We start from the raw sequence: 12,264 nt of genomic DNA, 5'->3' as shown, positions 1-12,264 counted from the left end.
TTTTACTGCAACTCCTTTTAATAAGGAAGGCACATTTTGGATGTATTGTACAGTGTACTTTTTCATACCTCTTTTCCCCCCTGAAGTGGAAGAAACTCGTGAACTGTTGATCGTGAGTTGTCCATTCGGTAATCTAAATCAAAGCACACCTTACAGAATCCAATTTACTGTCACGTCTGGCATATATAGACGATTTACTTAAATGTGGTCTTTCCTTCTGACAGACTGACATGAGAAGAAAAGCTAAATTTCCATGCTTCACTTACTCTATTTGACCCAAGCTCACTCACACAGATTGGTATACCGGGCAGCACAATACTTTTGGGATTACATGTAAGATCTGGATGAAGCTGTTTTAAAAGAATTAACTGAGGTCCTACTTTTTGCTTCCTGGCTTTCCAGGCCTGCCCAGGACATCTCTAAAGAAGAAAGAAAGGGGGGAAAAAAAGAAAGAAAACACCTTCCAACAAATCCAACTTCATTTTCTTTTTTGGCTTTCCCACGTATCCCACCAAGGTCTGGAAATTTCTTGCCGTCTCACTGCTGTCTCTGCTTCATCTCCGCCTTTAGAAAAAAAAAAAGTCCCTGTATTTCTCTCATTTCTTCCAGCCCCATCTCAGTGATAGGTCTGTTTGCCTTTCAGTGTTTATATTTTCCTGTTTGTGCTGCACACTAAGGATTTTGGTTTTATTATATATTTATCTGCAACACTGGCTTGACATTTAGGGAACAAAATGTGGTCTTTATTATATAATTCAGGTGACCACACCCGAATAGCAGAAAGTCTGGGAACATGGAAACAGTTGTTATTAACTGGATCTAAAAGATGAACATACATGTCAATGTCACGCATTGGTTTGTAGATTACTATTGTTGAAACTAGGACACGTTCATTTTTAGGTAGTTCAGCACAAACAAAATGATACTAGACTTTTGCTTTCACTTTTCAATGCAGGATACTTGGTTCTACATGAAGGTAGCAATATCGACCTTCACCTTCGAAGGAGATACCGTTATCTAAATGTCGATCTGACTGTACTGGCATTTATATTGGCCAGTAAATGAAAATTAAAAAGTAACCAAGGGACTGGAGAAGCACTCATGCAGCACGAGTCTTCATGCCGAGAACTTTGACCAGCAGAGGGCATTCAGTAACTTTCTTGTTGGCAACAGGAAAGTTGCCACAAACACAACAACCAGCTGACTGGCCAGAATGTAAACAAGTATATAAACTACAAACAGCAAATGTGCAGTTATTGGCTGAAATCTGTTTACATTTATTTCATCCAATGTTGGATATCAGACTTTTTAAATCAGCAGATATCGGTATCAGCCTAAACAAATAACATATCAGTCAGGCTTTACGCTAATACTCAAGAGTACATCAATAACATTTTGCTCTTGGCCTTCATTTTTTTTTTTGAAAAATAACCACCGTGTTTATTATACAGCGAAATGTCAACTGTCAAACTCTTCCTTTCATCAGAAAGTTGTGACACCGTCAAGTAAAAAGATGAATGTGAACACACCCACCTTTATTTGGCATATAATTTGACTACACGACGCAGCAGAGCTATAGATGACCTCAACATTATTACCTGTACTGTTCCATCACCTGAGGATCCAAAGTTCCCCTCAGATATTTGTTTTGTTTTTAGATCTTACGACAGTGATACCACAGATCTAATCATTAACTGAGTATGTTTTGGTACTTTACATTTCTTTTATGCAGTTATTTAAGACAGCACTTTAGATTATAATAGACTATGTTGGATTCGTTATTTGGTCAGCAGCTGTATAACACAAGTTTATAAAAAATTGAAACACTTTTCTAACCTTGTTCTATTAAGAGTGATGCAAACACAGAGCATGTTTTGTTTCATATTAGTCTTCACGATTCATGATGCAGAACACAAGACGTATGGAGTACACAGTGTCCAGGGTGTAAACAATAAAGTTAAAGATTGTCATGAAGGTGACCACCACCAGCTTATCCCAGGGACAGAAGTGACCACAGTTAGGGGGTCTTTGTTTGTTGTTAGAGAAACTGTAGAGTGGCCAGATCACCATAGCTGTCGTGTACATCACTGCTGCCAAAGTGTTATAGACAATCACCACCATGTCGAAGGAGATCGGCAAGTAGGAGGTCAGCTGTGCGAGGGTGAGCAGGATTATGATGATGGAAAAGATAAAACACAAGGAATACACAGCCACACACCACTGGATTCCTGAATTACCAGTGTACTGGCCTTGATCCAGGGATACAAAGATGAGACAGGCAATGAAGGTCTCCAGCATCTTCATTATCCCCGGCAGCGTGGAGAGGAACCCGCTGGTTTCCCCACGAGGATAAAGGCGTGTTAAGACCACCTCACCTGCATATGTGGCGAAACAAACCCAGGAGACCACGGAGGCACCGATAGCACGGTGGCAGGTTTTGCAAGTGAAAAAAGTGGGGTAGATGATGGAGACGATCAGGCACATGAGGCTCGCAAGCATTGCAAAAGCGGTAGTGAAGTCATCCCAGGCGAAAGGTACTTTGCTGTTGACGGTGGTGAACTCCAGGATGACAATCAGAAACGTGAAGAAGAAGCAGAAGCACCAAGTGAACATGCACCACGCCCAGTAGGAAGATGAATTAGCTCCTGCCGCTCCCGCCAGGCTAAAACACATGCAAGTGAGGATAGCTGCCATTATTCGCATGATCCCCACTGGCTGGGTAAGGGATCGGACATCTACATTCACCATGTCTGGACAGGATGAGTGTCTTTGACCTTAAAAAAAAAAGTATTCTTTGGTTTTCCAAGTCAGTTTACTGTACTCAGTGTACAGCAAGCCTTTGACTTTGAAACCAGCTTAAATGATAGCAGCTAAAGATGTCCATGAAGGCAAAGACCAGAGCAGGTGTGTTCTTTGAAACAGAAACGCAAGTGGTGGTGCACATTCACTCAGAGCATCCTGGGCTTATCTGAGCTGTTTATGACCCCTGTTTCACGCCATTGATTGGATACTCATGAGCGTTATCATGTTAGCCTCGCAACCCACACTGGACTCTGGTCTTTGGCACAAACCCAGCTCAGTACAGCATAGTGATGGGGTGTAGGTCATATCCTAGAAACAAATGCGTTTTTTTCCTGTAGTTTTGTTGACTGGATTTATTGCTTCTGTGTAGTTAAAAGAGAGCAATTTGGGACACTAAGTTATGTTATTGAGCTTTTAAATTTTAGTGGGTGGCAGTGGTAAAATCCCTGGCTACTATCCTTGGGCAAGGCACTGAAGACACTGACCTGAGTTCCCTCCATGGTGCATCCGTGTGAGTGTTAGCGTGAAAGCTACAAAAGGTGCTATAGAATGAAGAGCTTGTACGAATGTGTGTGAAAAGTTGGATAAATGAGGGTTAGAATAGATAATAAGTACTGTTATATAAGTACTATTCCATTTACACTAACACATTGGACATCATATGATTCATTTCCTTAAACATTCATGGAATATTTAAAATGTAAGAAAACGTTAAACAAACCACAAAACAAAGAAGCAGAGAAAAGTGTACATTTATAAGAATACATTTAAAAGAACACACAATCACTACGGTACTTTAACACACATTAAATCTGCAGATGCAGAATGTGGATGTGACCCATGTGGTCTCTTCCTCTCCAGTTTTTCCATTTTGTAGCTTTTTCCTTTTTTAAAAAACAAAAAACAAAAATCTCTCATTGCTCACAAAACTACATACTACTACATACAATCACTTTTCATAGTTGTTCCCATTTTTGTATGCGGGTTGCTGTACATGATGGGTGAAAGGTTACGCTTCAACCATATATGCTAGTGGTTATCAGTTTTATTACTTATACTCTGATAAGCAAACTGGGCTAACCTTGAGCAACTGCTTTTATGGTTCGTATGGTCCGTTAAAAGAAAACTAAAATGGAAAAGTACTTATCCTGTACTCTCCCTTTAAGTAATAGATTTACTAAGGAAAATTTTTATTTTGTGACACTGAGTGAAGGTGTGCTTCATCTTTAAAAACTTTAAAATATTTATAAAAATAATGTTTTATTACTGTTTGGACAAAATCCAAATACAACCAGTTTAAACTGTGCATTTTTCACTGTTTACTGAAAGAATAACCAGAACCATTGTAGACTAATCAAACAGCAAAGTGGTTACTGATTATTGTTCCAACTGGCTTTAGAGCTTTGGATTGAATAAATAAACCTAAATAAACCTGTTCTGGCAGTAAACGTCCAGTAATTCTTTTCCTGTGTAAACACACATGAGGAGCCGTTCGACAGCTCAGCTCATCATCAGCAGTTAAATCATTAGGACAAAACAAAGCAGCTTCTTTCTTTAACAGCTAAAGACAGCCTTTAAAAAAAACTACAACAAGAAAAAACTTTCTTAAGTCTGCTCTTTTTTGTTCTCTTTCACTTACTCCATGCCCATAATCGAAAAAAGGGAGTGGAGTTGTTAGCTCGAAACCCATAGCTGTGTGTATTGCAGGATATGCACACTTGGACACACCTTTGCAAACATTCTCAAAGGGGAGTTCAGTATTTAACCATGAAACCATGAAAGTGGTATTTATTTAAGATTTACTTATCATACTTTATTACCGAGGTGCTAAAACAACCATATGGGTATGTAGGCTTGTTCAATAACATTCAGTAACCACAATGACTGGATTTTAGTGTTCTTTATCAGGGTGAGATTTGTAAGAAACTACACTGAATGAGTTTCCTACTCGGTACTTTTACAGGCTCATGAACGTGAATAAAAAAAAAACGCTGAATCAACCACAGCTACGTTATGGCTTCAAAAAATGCAAAATCGTGTTAAAAAAAGCTACTCTAATTAATATGAAATCTGCAGTAAAAGAATGACATAAACCATCATAAAAATAACTATCATACAATCAATCAATCAATCAATCAAAGATAAGTTCAAGCTGACTTTTTGCAACCTATGTTCTGCTGACGAAGAAGACGAGCTTAAACGAGTAAACTGTATCCACAATGTAAGCAATGAGGTTCAAGCAGGTCATCACAGTAATGACTATGTAAAAATCATTGGTGCCTAAATTGTTCCTAAAGCTATAAAATGGCCAAATGACCACAGCTGTGAAGTACATCAGCACTGCCAGCACATTGCACACCGTCAAGACTTTGTCGAAGGGCGCAGGGAAGAGAGACAGCAGGCGGCCGATGGTAAAAATGATGACGAGGAGGGCAAAAATGAAGCAGATGGAGTAGACGGCAACGCACCACTGGAGCCCCGGGAAGATAGAGTAAACGGTCAAGTCCAAACAGATGAAGATGATGCAGGCCACAAAGGCCTCTAAAACCTTGAGGAGGCCTGGGACTGTGGAAAGGAATCCACTGATCTCACCAGGTTTGGCCCGGGTTAGCCCCACCTCACCGGCGTAGAGGATGAAGGCCAAGCAGGTCGTGACACTGGCACCAATACCTCTGCCGCAGCTAGAGCAGACGAAGAAATATGGATAGATCACAGCTGCTGTGAACATCTGTGTGGAAGAAAGGGTGGAATCTTTTTAAGATACTCAGAGTTGATTTTGACTGATTTCTAGTGTTTCACCCCGTTTAACTAGTTATAGATTATTGATAAAGCTGCAAAAAAATAAAGCTCTACCATGGGACTTTTAAACTCATCATTTAGGGTGTTGTTGATATGTCTATCTCTAAAAACATAGTAATCTGCCTCTTATTTTTCATGAAGTAGTTTAATTGTACTTAAAATAGTTTGAGCCGTATGAAACCTTTAAATTTAAGTTCAGCTTAAAACACTTTTATTTTCTTCAAGTCTCAGTGGCAGTGATCATGAAGAAAGCTGGCTAGTCCTTCATACAACCTGCAGCAACAGCTATAGCAAGAACAGACAAATGACATTGGAGTTTAAAAAATAAAAATCGACACATACCATCAGGGTAGCCAACATGGCAAATGCAGCAGTGAAGTCATCCCAGGAGATGGGCAGCTTTGTATTTAGAGTTGTCAGTTCCAGGAGGAGCACGAGGAAGGTGATGCAGAAGCAGAAACACCAGCTGAACATGCACCAGGCCCAGAAGGACACAGAAATGTGGCCCAGTGATGCCACCAGGCTGAAGGAGATGCAGGTTAAGACCACTGCCAGTATCCTTAAAATGCCCACCGGTGCTGTGAGTGTCTTGAAGTCCACCGTAACCATGCTGACTGTAAGCCGTTAGACAGATTACAGCTGGATCTATTGTTAATTTAGCACCTCTTCTATTTCTCTCACTTCAAAATTATTATTATGCTATGTAGAAGCTGTTTGGTTTCTGTCTCAGCAGAAATGCTGTCGAATGTAACTGAAGGTATGTGGAAACTGCGGCCGCTCCCTCGTTGCCTCCCATCCAAAGCTGCAGAAATGTATGACATTCACATTTGCTTATCACTGTAGAGGGGTTGGTTTATTGACTAAGCTGTTAGGTATAACAGGAACTACACCTGCTGACACAGGACTCAGACTTCTCTATTCACCCTATTGCTCATCCATTACGAATTCTAAATTAGTGGCATGTTCAGGCCTTAACAGCTTAAATATGTTAATATGTTACAAGAAGCTGAGGAAATGGTCCTTAGCAACATGGCATATTGTTTTATCTACAGATGTAAAGTAGGATTATTTCAAAGAAATATGAAAGAGTTGCTTTATATTGTGAAAAAATACTTCTGTTTATCTGAATAATTTTAAAAAAATCCGAGTTACTGCAAAGAAAACCAACATTCAAGATTTACTGCAAGTGCAGCAAGTAACTCTCAGCTGCTGACACAAACAAGCACCTTTGGCAATTCTTGCACAATTGTTAATGCACGACACAAACCTTATTTTTGTGCAACTTATACAAATTATTTAACATTTTAACGTGGACAGTACTTATAGCCTGTGGATGCAGTCAGTGTTCAGTAATGTTGTTCATCGGTTAGTGAAGTCCCAGCTTGAAGCCTCGAGTTTTGCATCGGCATCTAAGGGTTTGGAAACAGAATGTTATGAATGGTCTGTACCAAAATCAGGAACAGAGGGACAGCACACTACAGTACAAAAAACCCACCCCCCCATAACACATGCAAGTCATTATCTAGCAACACTAAACAGGACCATAAGTTACTGAACAAACATCATGCTGCACCAGAAAAAGAACAGCAAGTAGAGACTGAGACCTCTTTCTACAATTGTTAGATAAATAACCCTTTAATGCCAAGTGCCCCTCTCCCCCTCCCCCCCACCACCTTTTAAAGCAATAAATTGCATTAACTTCTGGATATAGCAAATATAATACAAGTTAAAACTCATATATGCAGATTAATATTTAATCTCCCAATTTAAAAAAAGTGGCTAGTCAAGAAAATGTTAATTAAAAGAAAAAGAACTTCCTGTCAATTCAAGTTTTACAGGGTTAAAGTTTAAATTGTTTTAATAGGGTTTATGAAGTGAGCTTCAACACAGTCAAACTTATTTCTATTATAAACACAGTCTCCCCCTGTTGGCACTGAGAAAGAGCTTAAGCCAATTTCACATTAGCTTCATTTTTCAGAGCCAGAGAAAACATCCATCTTTATATACAGTCTATGGGTAAAACAGTGGAGACTTAAGTCTGTGAAGGTTCTCAGTCATCCAGGTCATCGTAGTCAGAGGAGCTTGCAAAGAAAAGCGTCTGGACTTCTTTAAGTTGCTTGAAGACGTTTCACCTCTCATCCGAGAAGCTTCTTCAGTTGTAAGGTCAAATGGTGGAGAGTCCCAGATTTAAACCTAGTGGGAGTAACCCCGCGCAGAGGGACAAAGGACCCCCTGATGATCCTCTACCTAATCACGTGAGCCAAGGTGTGAAACTGGGTGTGGGTCCCAATCAACCAGGGTTTCGGGTGAGCTCATTGTGAAACCTGGCCCCACATTATCATGCGAATTCCTAAGGTCAGATGGCCCAGGATGTGAGTGGGCGTTAAGACGTCTGGGGAGGGAACTCAAAACTGGATTATAGATGGCAGACAGTTGGTGTTGTAAACCACCGCCTCTGTTCAAAGATGGTCGCTCACAGTGGACGTAGATGGCTTAAGTGGAGACTTAACTAATCCTATAAAACCTTAATTATTTAACTGATAACAAAAACGTTAGAAGCTGATGTTGCTTATTTTGATTATTTTTGTGCTTTTGAATTCATTTGTGCTGCTTATGAAGCTCACAAGCAACTCAGTTATCAGTAGAAATTAAGAAGGTAAATCACAACCAGGTATGGATAATTAGATGCCTGTATTATCTGATCTCCAGATAGAGCACCTCTATAAAAGCAGAGATTTTGTTGCTAGTCTGGAGCAATGCCACATCACAGACTTCTCTGGACTAAATAGATATGAAAGGGTTTCCAGGAAAAAGCCTCTTCTCTCTAAAAACAACATGGCAGCTCAGATTAAGTCTGTAAAGTTTTAAATGAACAAACCATAAAGATACTGGTACAATGTCCTTTGGACAGATGTGACCAAAGTGGAGATGTATAACCATGCACAGCGAAACATTTGGAAAAAGCAAACATAGCATATCAGCACTACAGCAGCTCCTCATACCAGCTGTTAGGCACGGTGGTGGAGCGGTCATGATTTTGGCTTGTTTTGTGGCTAAAGAACCTGGGCAGCTTGCATTCATTGAGTTGTGAGGTCATCTACCAACAGTTAAAACTTGCCCATAATGCAACAGGGCAATGATCACAAGCACAGCAGCAAATCGACAACAAAATGTCTGAAAAAGGAAAGAATCAAGGTTCTGCAATGGTCGAGTCAAAGACGAGACCTCAGCCTGACTGAAATGCTGCGGTGGGACCTTCAGAGAGCCGTGCCTGCAAAATTCAACAAAGTTGTAACGAAGAGAGGGGCAAAGTTCCTCCATGATGCGGGACACTAATTAGTCATACTGAAAGTGACTTAAATTTATTGCTGCTAAAGGTTGTTCTACAAGCTACTGGTTCATGGGGAGCTCAGGACTGCACAGAGTCCTGTGAAAAAACATGTTTTCACAGGATTGTAGATGAAAGATTTTATGGATCAACTTTTGTGTTGAAATAGTGCAGGATTGGCACAGAGCTATTATTTTAACTCTGACTCATCCCTTAAATATTTGGGAAAGTGTTCTGAATACTACATAACCCCATCGATTCAGTTCTCACTCCCTTATAATAATCTATTACAACAACTATACTTTATAACTAAGGTTACAGAGTATTTCACTTTACATGGAACAGCACTGTTTTATGATTTTACCCCCCACTGATCATCCTGAGACACTGCTCCAAATTTCCATTGGCTCTAGTTTAAAAAAGTCAACACATACAACTCTCACAAGAAATGTGTGGCTGAGAGAGAGATCCCTACTGATGACAGAACAGAACAGAGGCTACAATAACAGCTAATCGTTTTATCAGATACTGGGGCACACATTTAAAACAAATATCACATAACAACATAATAACAAACTTTAGCTTTGATTTTTGCATTAAACAATCAGTGTGTAAACTGGTCCCTCACACGAATGATACTAAACTTATAACTTACACACTTCATTTGTTTATTTTAATGCCAGATATGTGAAAAGATGACCTCTTACTCTTGTAATGCGCACCAGACAGAATCCTGGCCCCACAATAAGCATCTTAGAAATGGGAGAAATGCTGAATACAAAGTTTATTCCTCTAAAAATAGAGGAAATAGAGCAATAGAAAACTATTTGAAATAAAAATAATTATATAATAATATGGAATTGTGCTGATAAGAGAGACTTTCCAGGCATGGCCACTTAGGCCCCAACAGGAAAGATAACTTGACTTCTTTGTCTTTATCAGGTCACTTTTGCTGAAAATTGCATACGCAGTAGTACAAGCTACTATGAACGCTGATTAAACTGAGACCTGAACTTGGCCTACATCCTTAAACCTGCGGTTTTTCCATTGCACAGCCGGAGTACTTTAGCGACAGCAAAAAAAAGTGTCATTGTTTAAAAATGGATGTGGAAGCAACCCTGTGACTTGAGTGTATTTATCATTGTTCTCAATAAAAAAAAAATCCCCCCAAAACCAGAACTCTGAATCACAGAGTAACTGAGCTAAAGACGACATCTGCACAAAATGATACATACACACCCAAATACATTACTCCAAGTAAACGGTTTCTCATTCACAGTTAGCCTACCCAGACTGCAGGAAGTTTCAGTCTGAGATGACAGCTCACAGCATGACAATAGAACAAAAACCAATGAAAATGAAGGCCAAACATGTAGCAACAAGAATGATCGCTGGGTCAAGTTAGGTCGCAGCATTCCCACTATTCACCACTTATCATTGAAAAGCACCCAGGGGTACGGTCATAGGCCACAAAGTCCTCAAATGTTCTCAAAATGGAAAAAGACACAAATCACTGGGGATTTTGTTAAATGTTAGTTTCTAGAGATGTTGGAGGAAACAATATCAAGCTCTGTGAAACTGTGTCAGTGTGGCTTTTGAAAAATGTGCAGCTTAAACCAATCACTGCCAGCCATGTACCAAGCGCAGGCAAATAAACCCCAACACCCACCCAGTGTGTGTTTGTATTAGACGTGTGAGTGAGGGGAAGGAAGAGGAACCACAAGCTCATTTGTTCTTAGAACAGAAACAAACACTTATGCTTGCCGTCCATTGAGTCCCATGGTTGGGCCTGAGTTCTGAGGTCACAAACGTGGACACAAATCTGTGCAAACGTTCCCTGGGAGTTGCCTCCTGCCCTGCTCTGCTGTTGATGGATGCTGTAATCCTAAATTAACCTTGGTGTCAAGAGTGTTTGTCTGAACATATACTTAAGTAAAGGAACACAACACTATTTTTCTAATTTTGTTTGACATATTTTCCATTTATGTTTTTTGTATGTATGAAAGTATTTGGACTGTAATTGATCTTACTTTGTTTAAAACTGGAGCAATTTCCATCTGTAGCTCAATTTGATGACTAAACCTTTCCAACACTGTTTTATGATCTGTACACTATAATATTTTAATAGAGCTCTTATCTGCTTTTTTACCTGGGGAGATAAGTTAGTATTGTGAAAATATGCACTGAATGAAGTAACATAGTGGTTTACACATTCACCTAAAAAGAAAAAGATCACTGATTTAACCCCAGGGTGAGACATAAATACCTTCTGGGTTGAATCTGATGAAGAAAAGAAAATCACATTTAGTGAACAGGTTCACTTTGCAAGATTTCCTGTGTGATTATGACAGACACTATGAATCAGTTGTTGCAACACGGGTGGAAGTTAAAGGGGTTAAATTCACTTTTCCCTCAGAATAATATATACTATGCCCTAACTTTCAGTAAGTAAATTAAAATAAAATAAAGTAAAACAAGGCATAATTTTTTTGTCTTTATTTTCAATCACAAACAAGCTGCAGCTACTTGCTCATTGTTAAACTGTCCAGGATTTGATTTCAGTGCAAAAATGTGAAACACTTGCCACATTCAGTAGTGATGTGCGGATTGATCCTGAAATATCGATTCCTCCGATACCAGTCATTTACATATCGATATTTTAATGTGAGAATTGATTCTAGAACATACAGTGGCTTGCAAAAGTATTCGCCCCCCTTGAACTTTTCCACATTTTGTCACATTACAGCCACAAACATGAATCAATTTTATTGGAATTCCACGTGAAAGACCAACACAAAGTGGTGTACACGTGAGAAGTGGAACGAAAATCATACATGATTCCAAACATTTTTTACAAATAAATAACTGAAAAGTGGGGTGTGCTTAATTATTCAGCCCCCTGAGTCAATACTTTGTAGAACCACCTTTTGCTGCAATTACAGCTGCCAGTCTTTTAGGGCAGTGGTCCCCAACCCCCGGGCCTCGGACTGGTACCGGTCCGTGAGTCGTTTGGTACCGGGCCACGAGAGTTGAGGCTCAGGTGTGAAATGTATGGTTTTCAGGGTTTTTATCGGTTTTCAGCGTTATTTTGTTATCGTTTTTATTGTTAACTCGGTATTCCTGGGTCTTTTCATGTGTGTTATGAATAAATCTTCTTTTTTACGGTACCGGTACTAGTTTTATTTTGTTGTATTTATCTGCGACACCTTACAGGCCGGTCCGTGAAAATATTGTTGGGCATGAACCGGTCCGTGGCGCGAAAAAGGTTGGGGACCGCTGTTTCAGGGTATGTCTCTACCAGCTTTGCACAGAGTAGTGATGGGTCGTTCGCGAAC

At 39.7% G+C, this 12,264-nt stretch overlaps 2 protein-coding genes across 2 annotated transcripts; both read right to left on the bottom strand.

Moving 5' to 3' along the window:
- LOC147332437 (myeloid-associated differentiation marker homolog) lies at window positions 1–2,909 on the bottom strand. Its single transcript, XM_086290599.1, has one exon. It carries the CDS (start codon window positions 2,746–2,748, stop codon window positions 1,885–1,887), a length of 864 nt encoding a protein of 287 aa, XP_086146725.1. The 5' UTR covers window positions 2,749–2,909; the 3' UTR covers window positions 1–1,884.
- A 446-nt stretch (window positions 2,910–3,355) lies between these two features.
- Window positions 3,356–7,016, bottom strand: LOC147332436 (myeloid-associated differentiation marker). The gene is made up of 3 exons (XM_086290598.1): window positions 6,922–7,016; window positions 5,944–6,403; window positions 3,356–5,530 (listed from the first exon to the last, which is right to left on the bottom strand). Exons 2-3 carry the CDS (start codon window positions 6,208–6,210, stop codon window positions 4,970–4,972), a joined length of 828 nt encoding a protein of 275 aa, XP_086146724.1. The 5' UTR covers window positions 6,211–6,403; window positions 6,922–7,016; the 3' UTR covers window positions 3,356–4,969.
- Between the last annotated feature and the right edge of the window lie 5,248 nt (window positions 7,017–12,264).

The sequence above is a fragment of the Aulonocara sp. 'chitande type north' Nkhata Bay genome, linkage group LG4, assembly GCF_057382095.1.
Source record: "Aulonocara sp. 'chitande type north' Nkhata Bay isolate Kocher_YH1m ecotype deep benthic linkage group LG4, A_spYH_male_GT1.1, whole genome shotgun sequence".
Taxonomy (NCBI): domain Eukaryota; kingdom Metazoa; phylum Chordata; class Actinopteri; order Cichliformes; family Cichlidae; genus Aulonocara; species Aulonocara sp. 'chitande type north' Nkhata Bay.
This window is presented reverse-complemented; position numbering and strand designations above follow the sequence as displayed.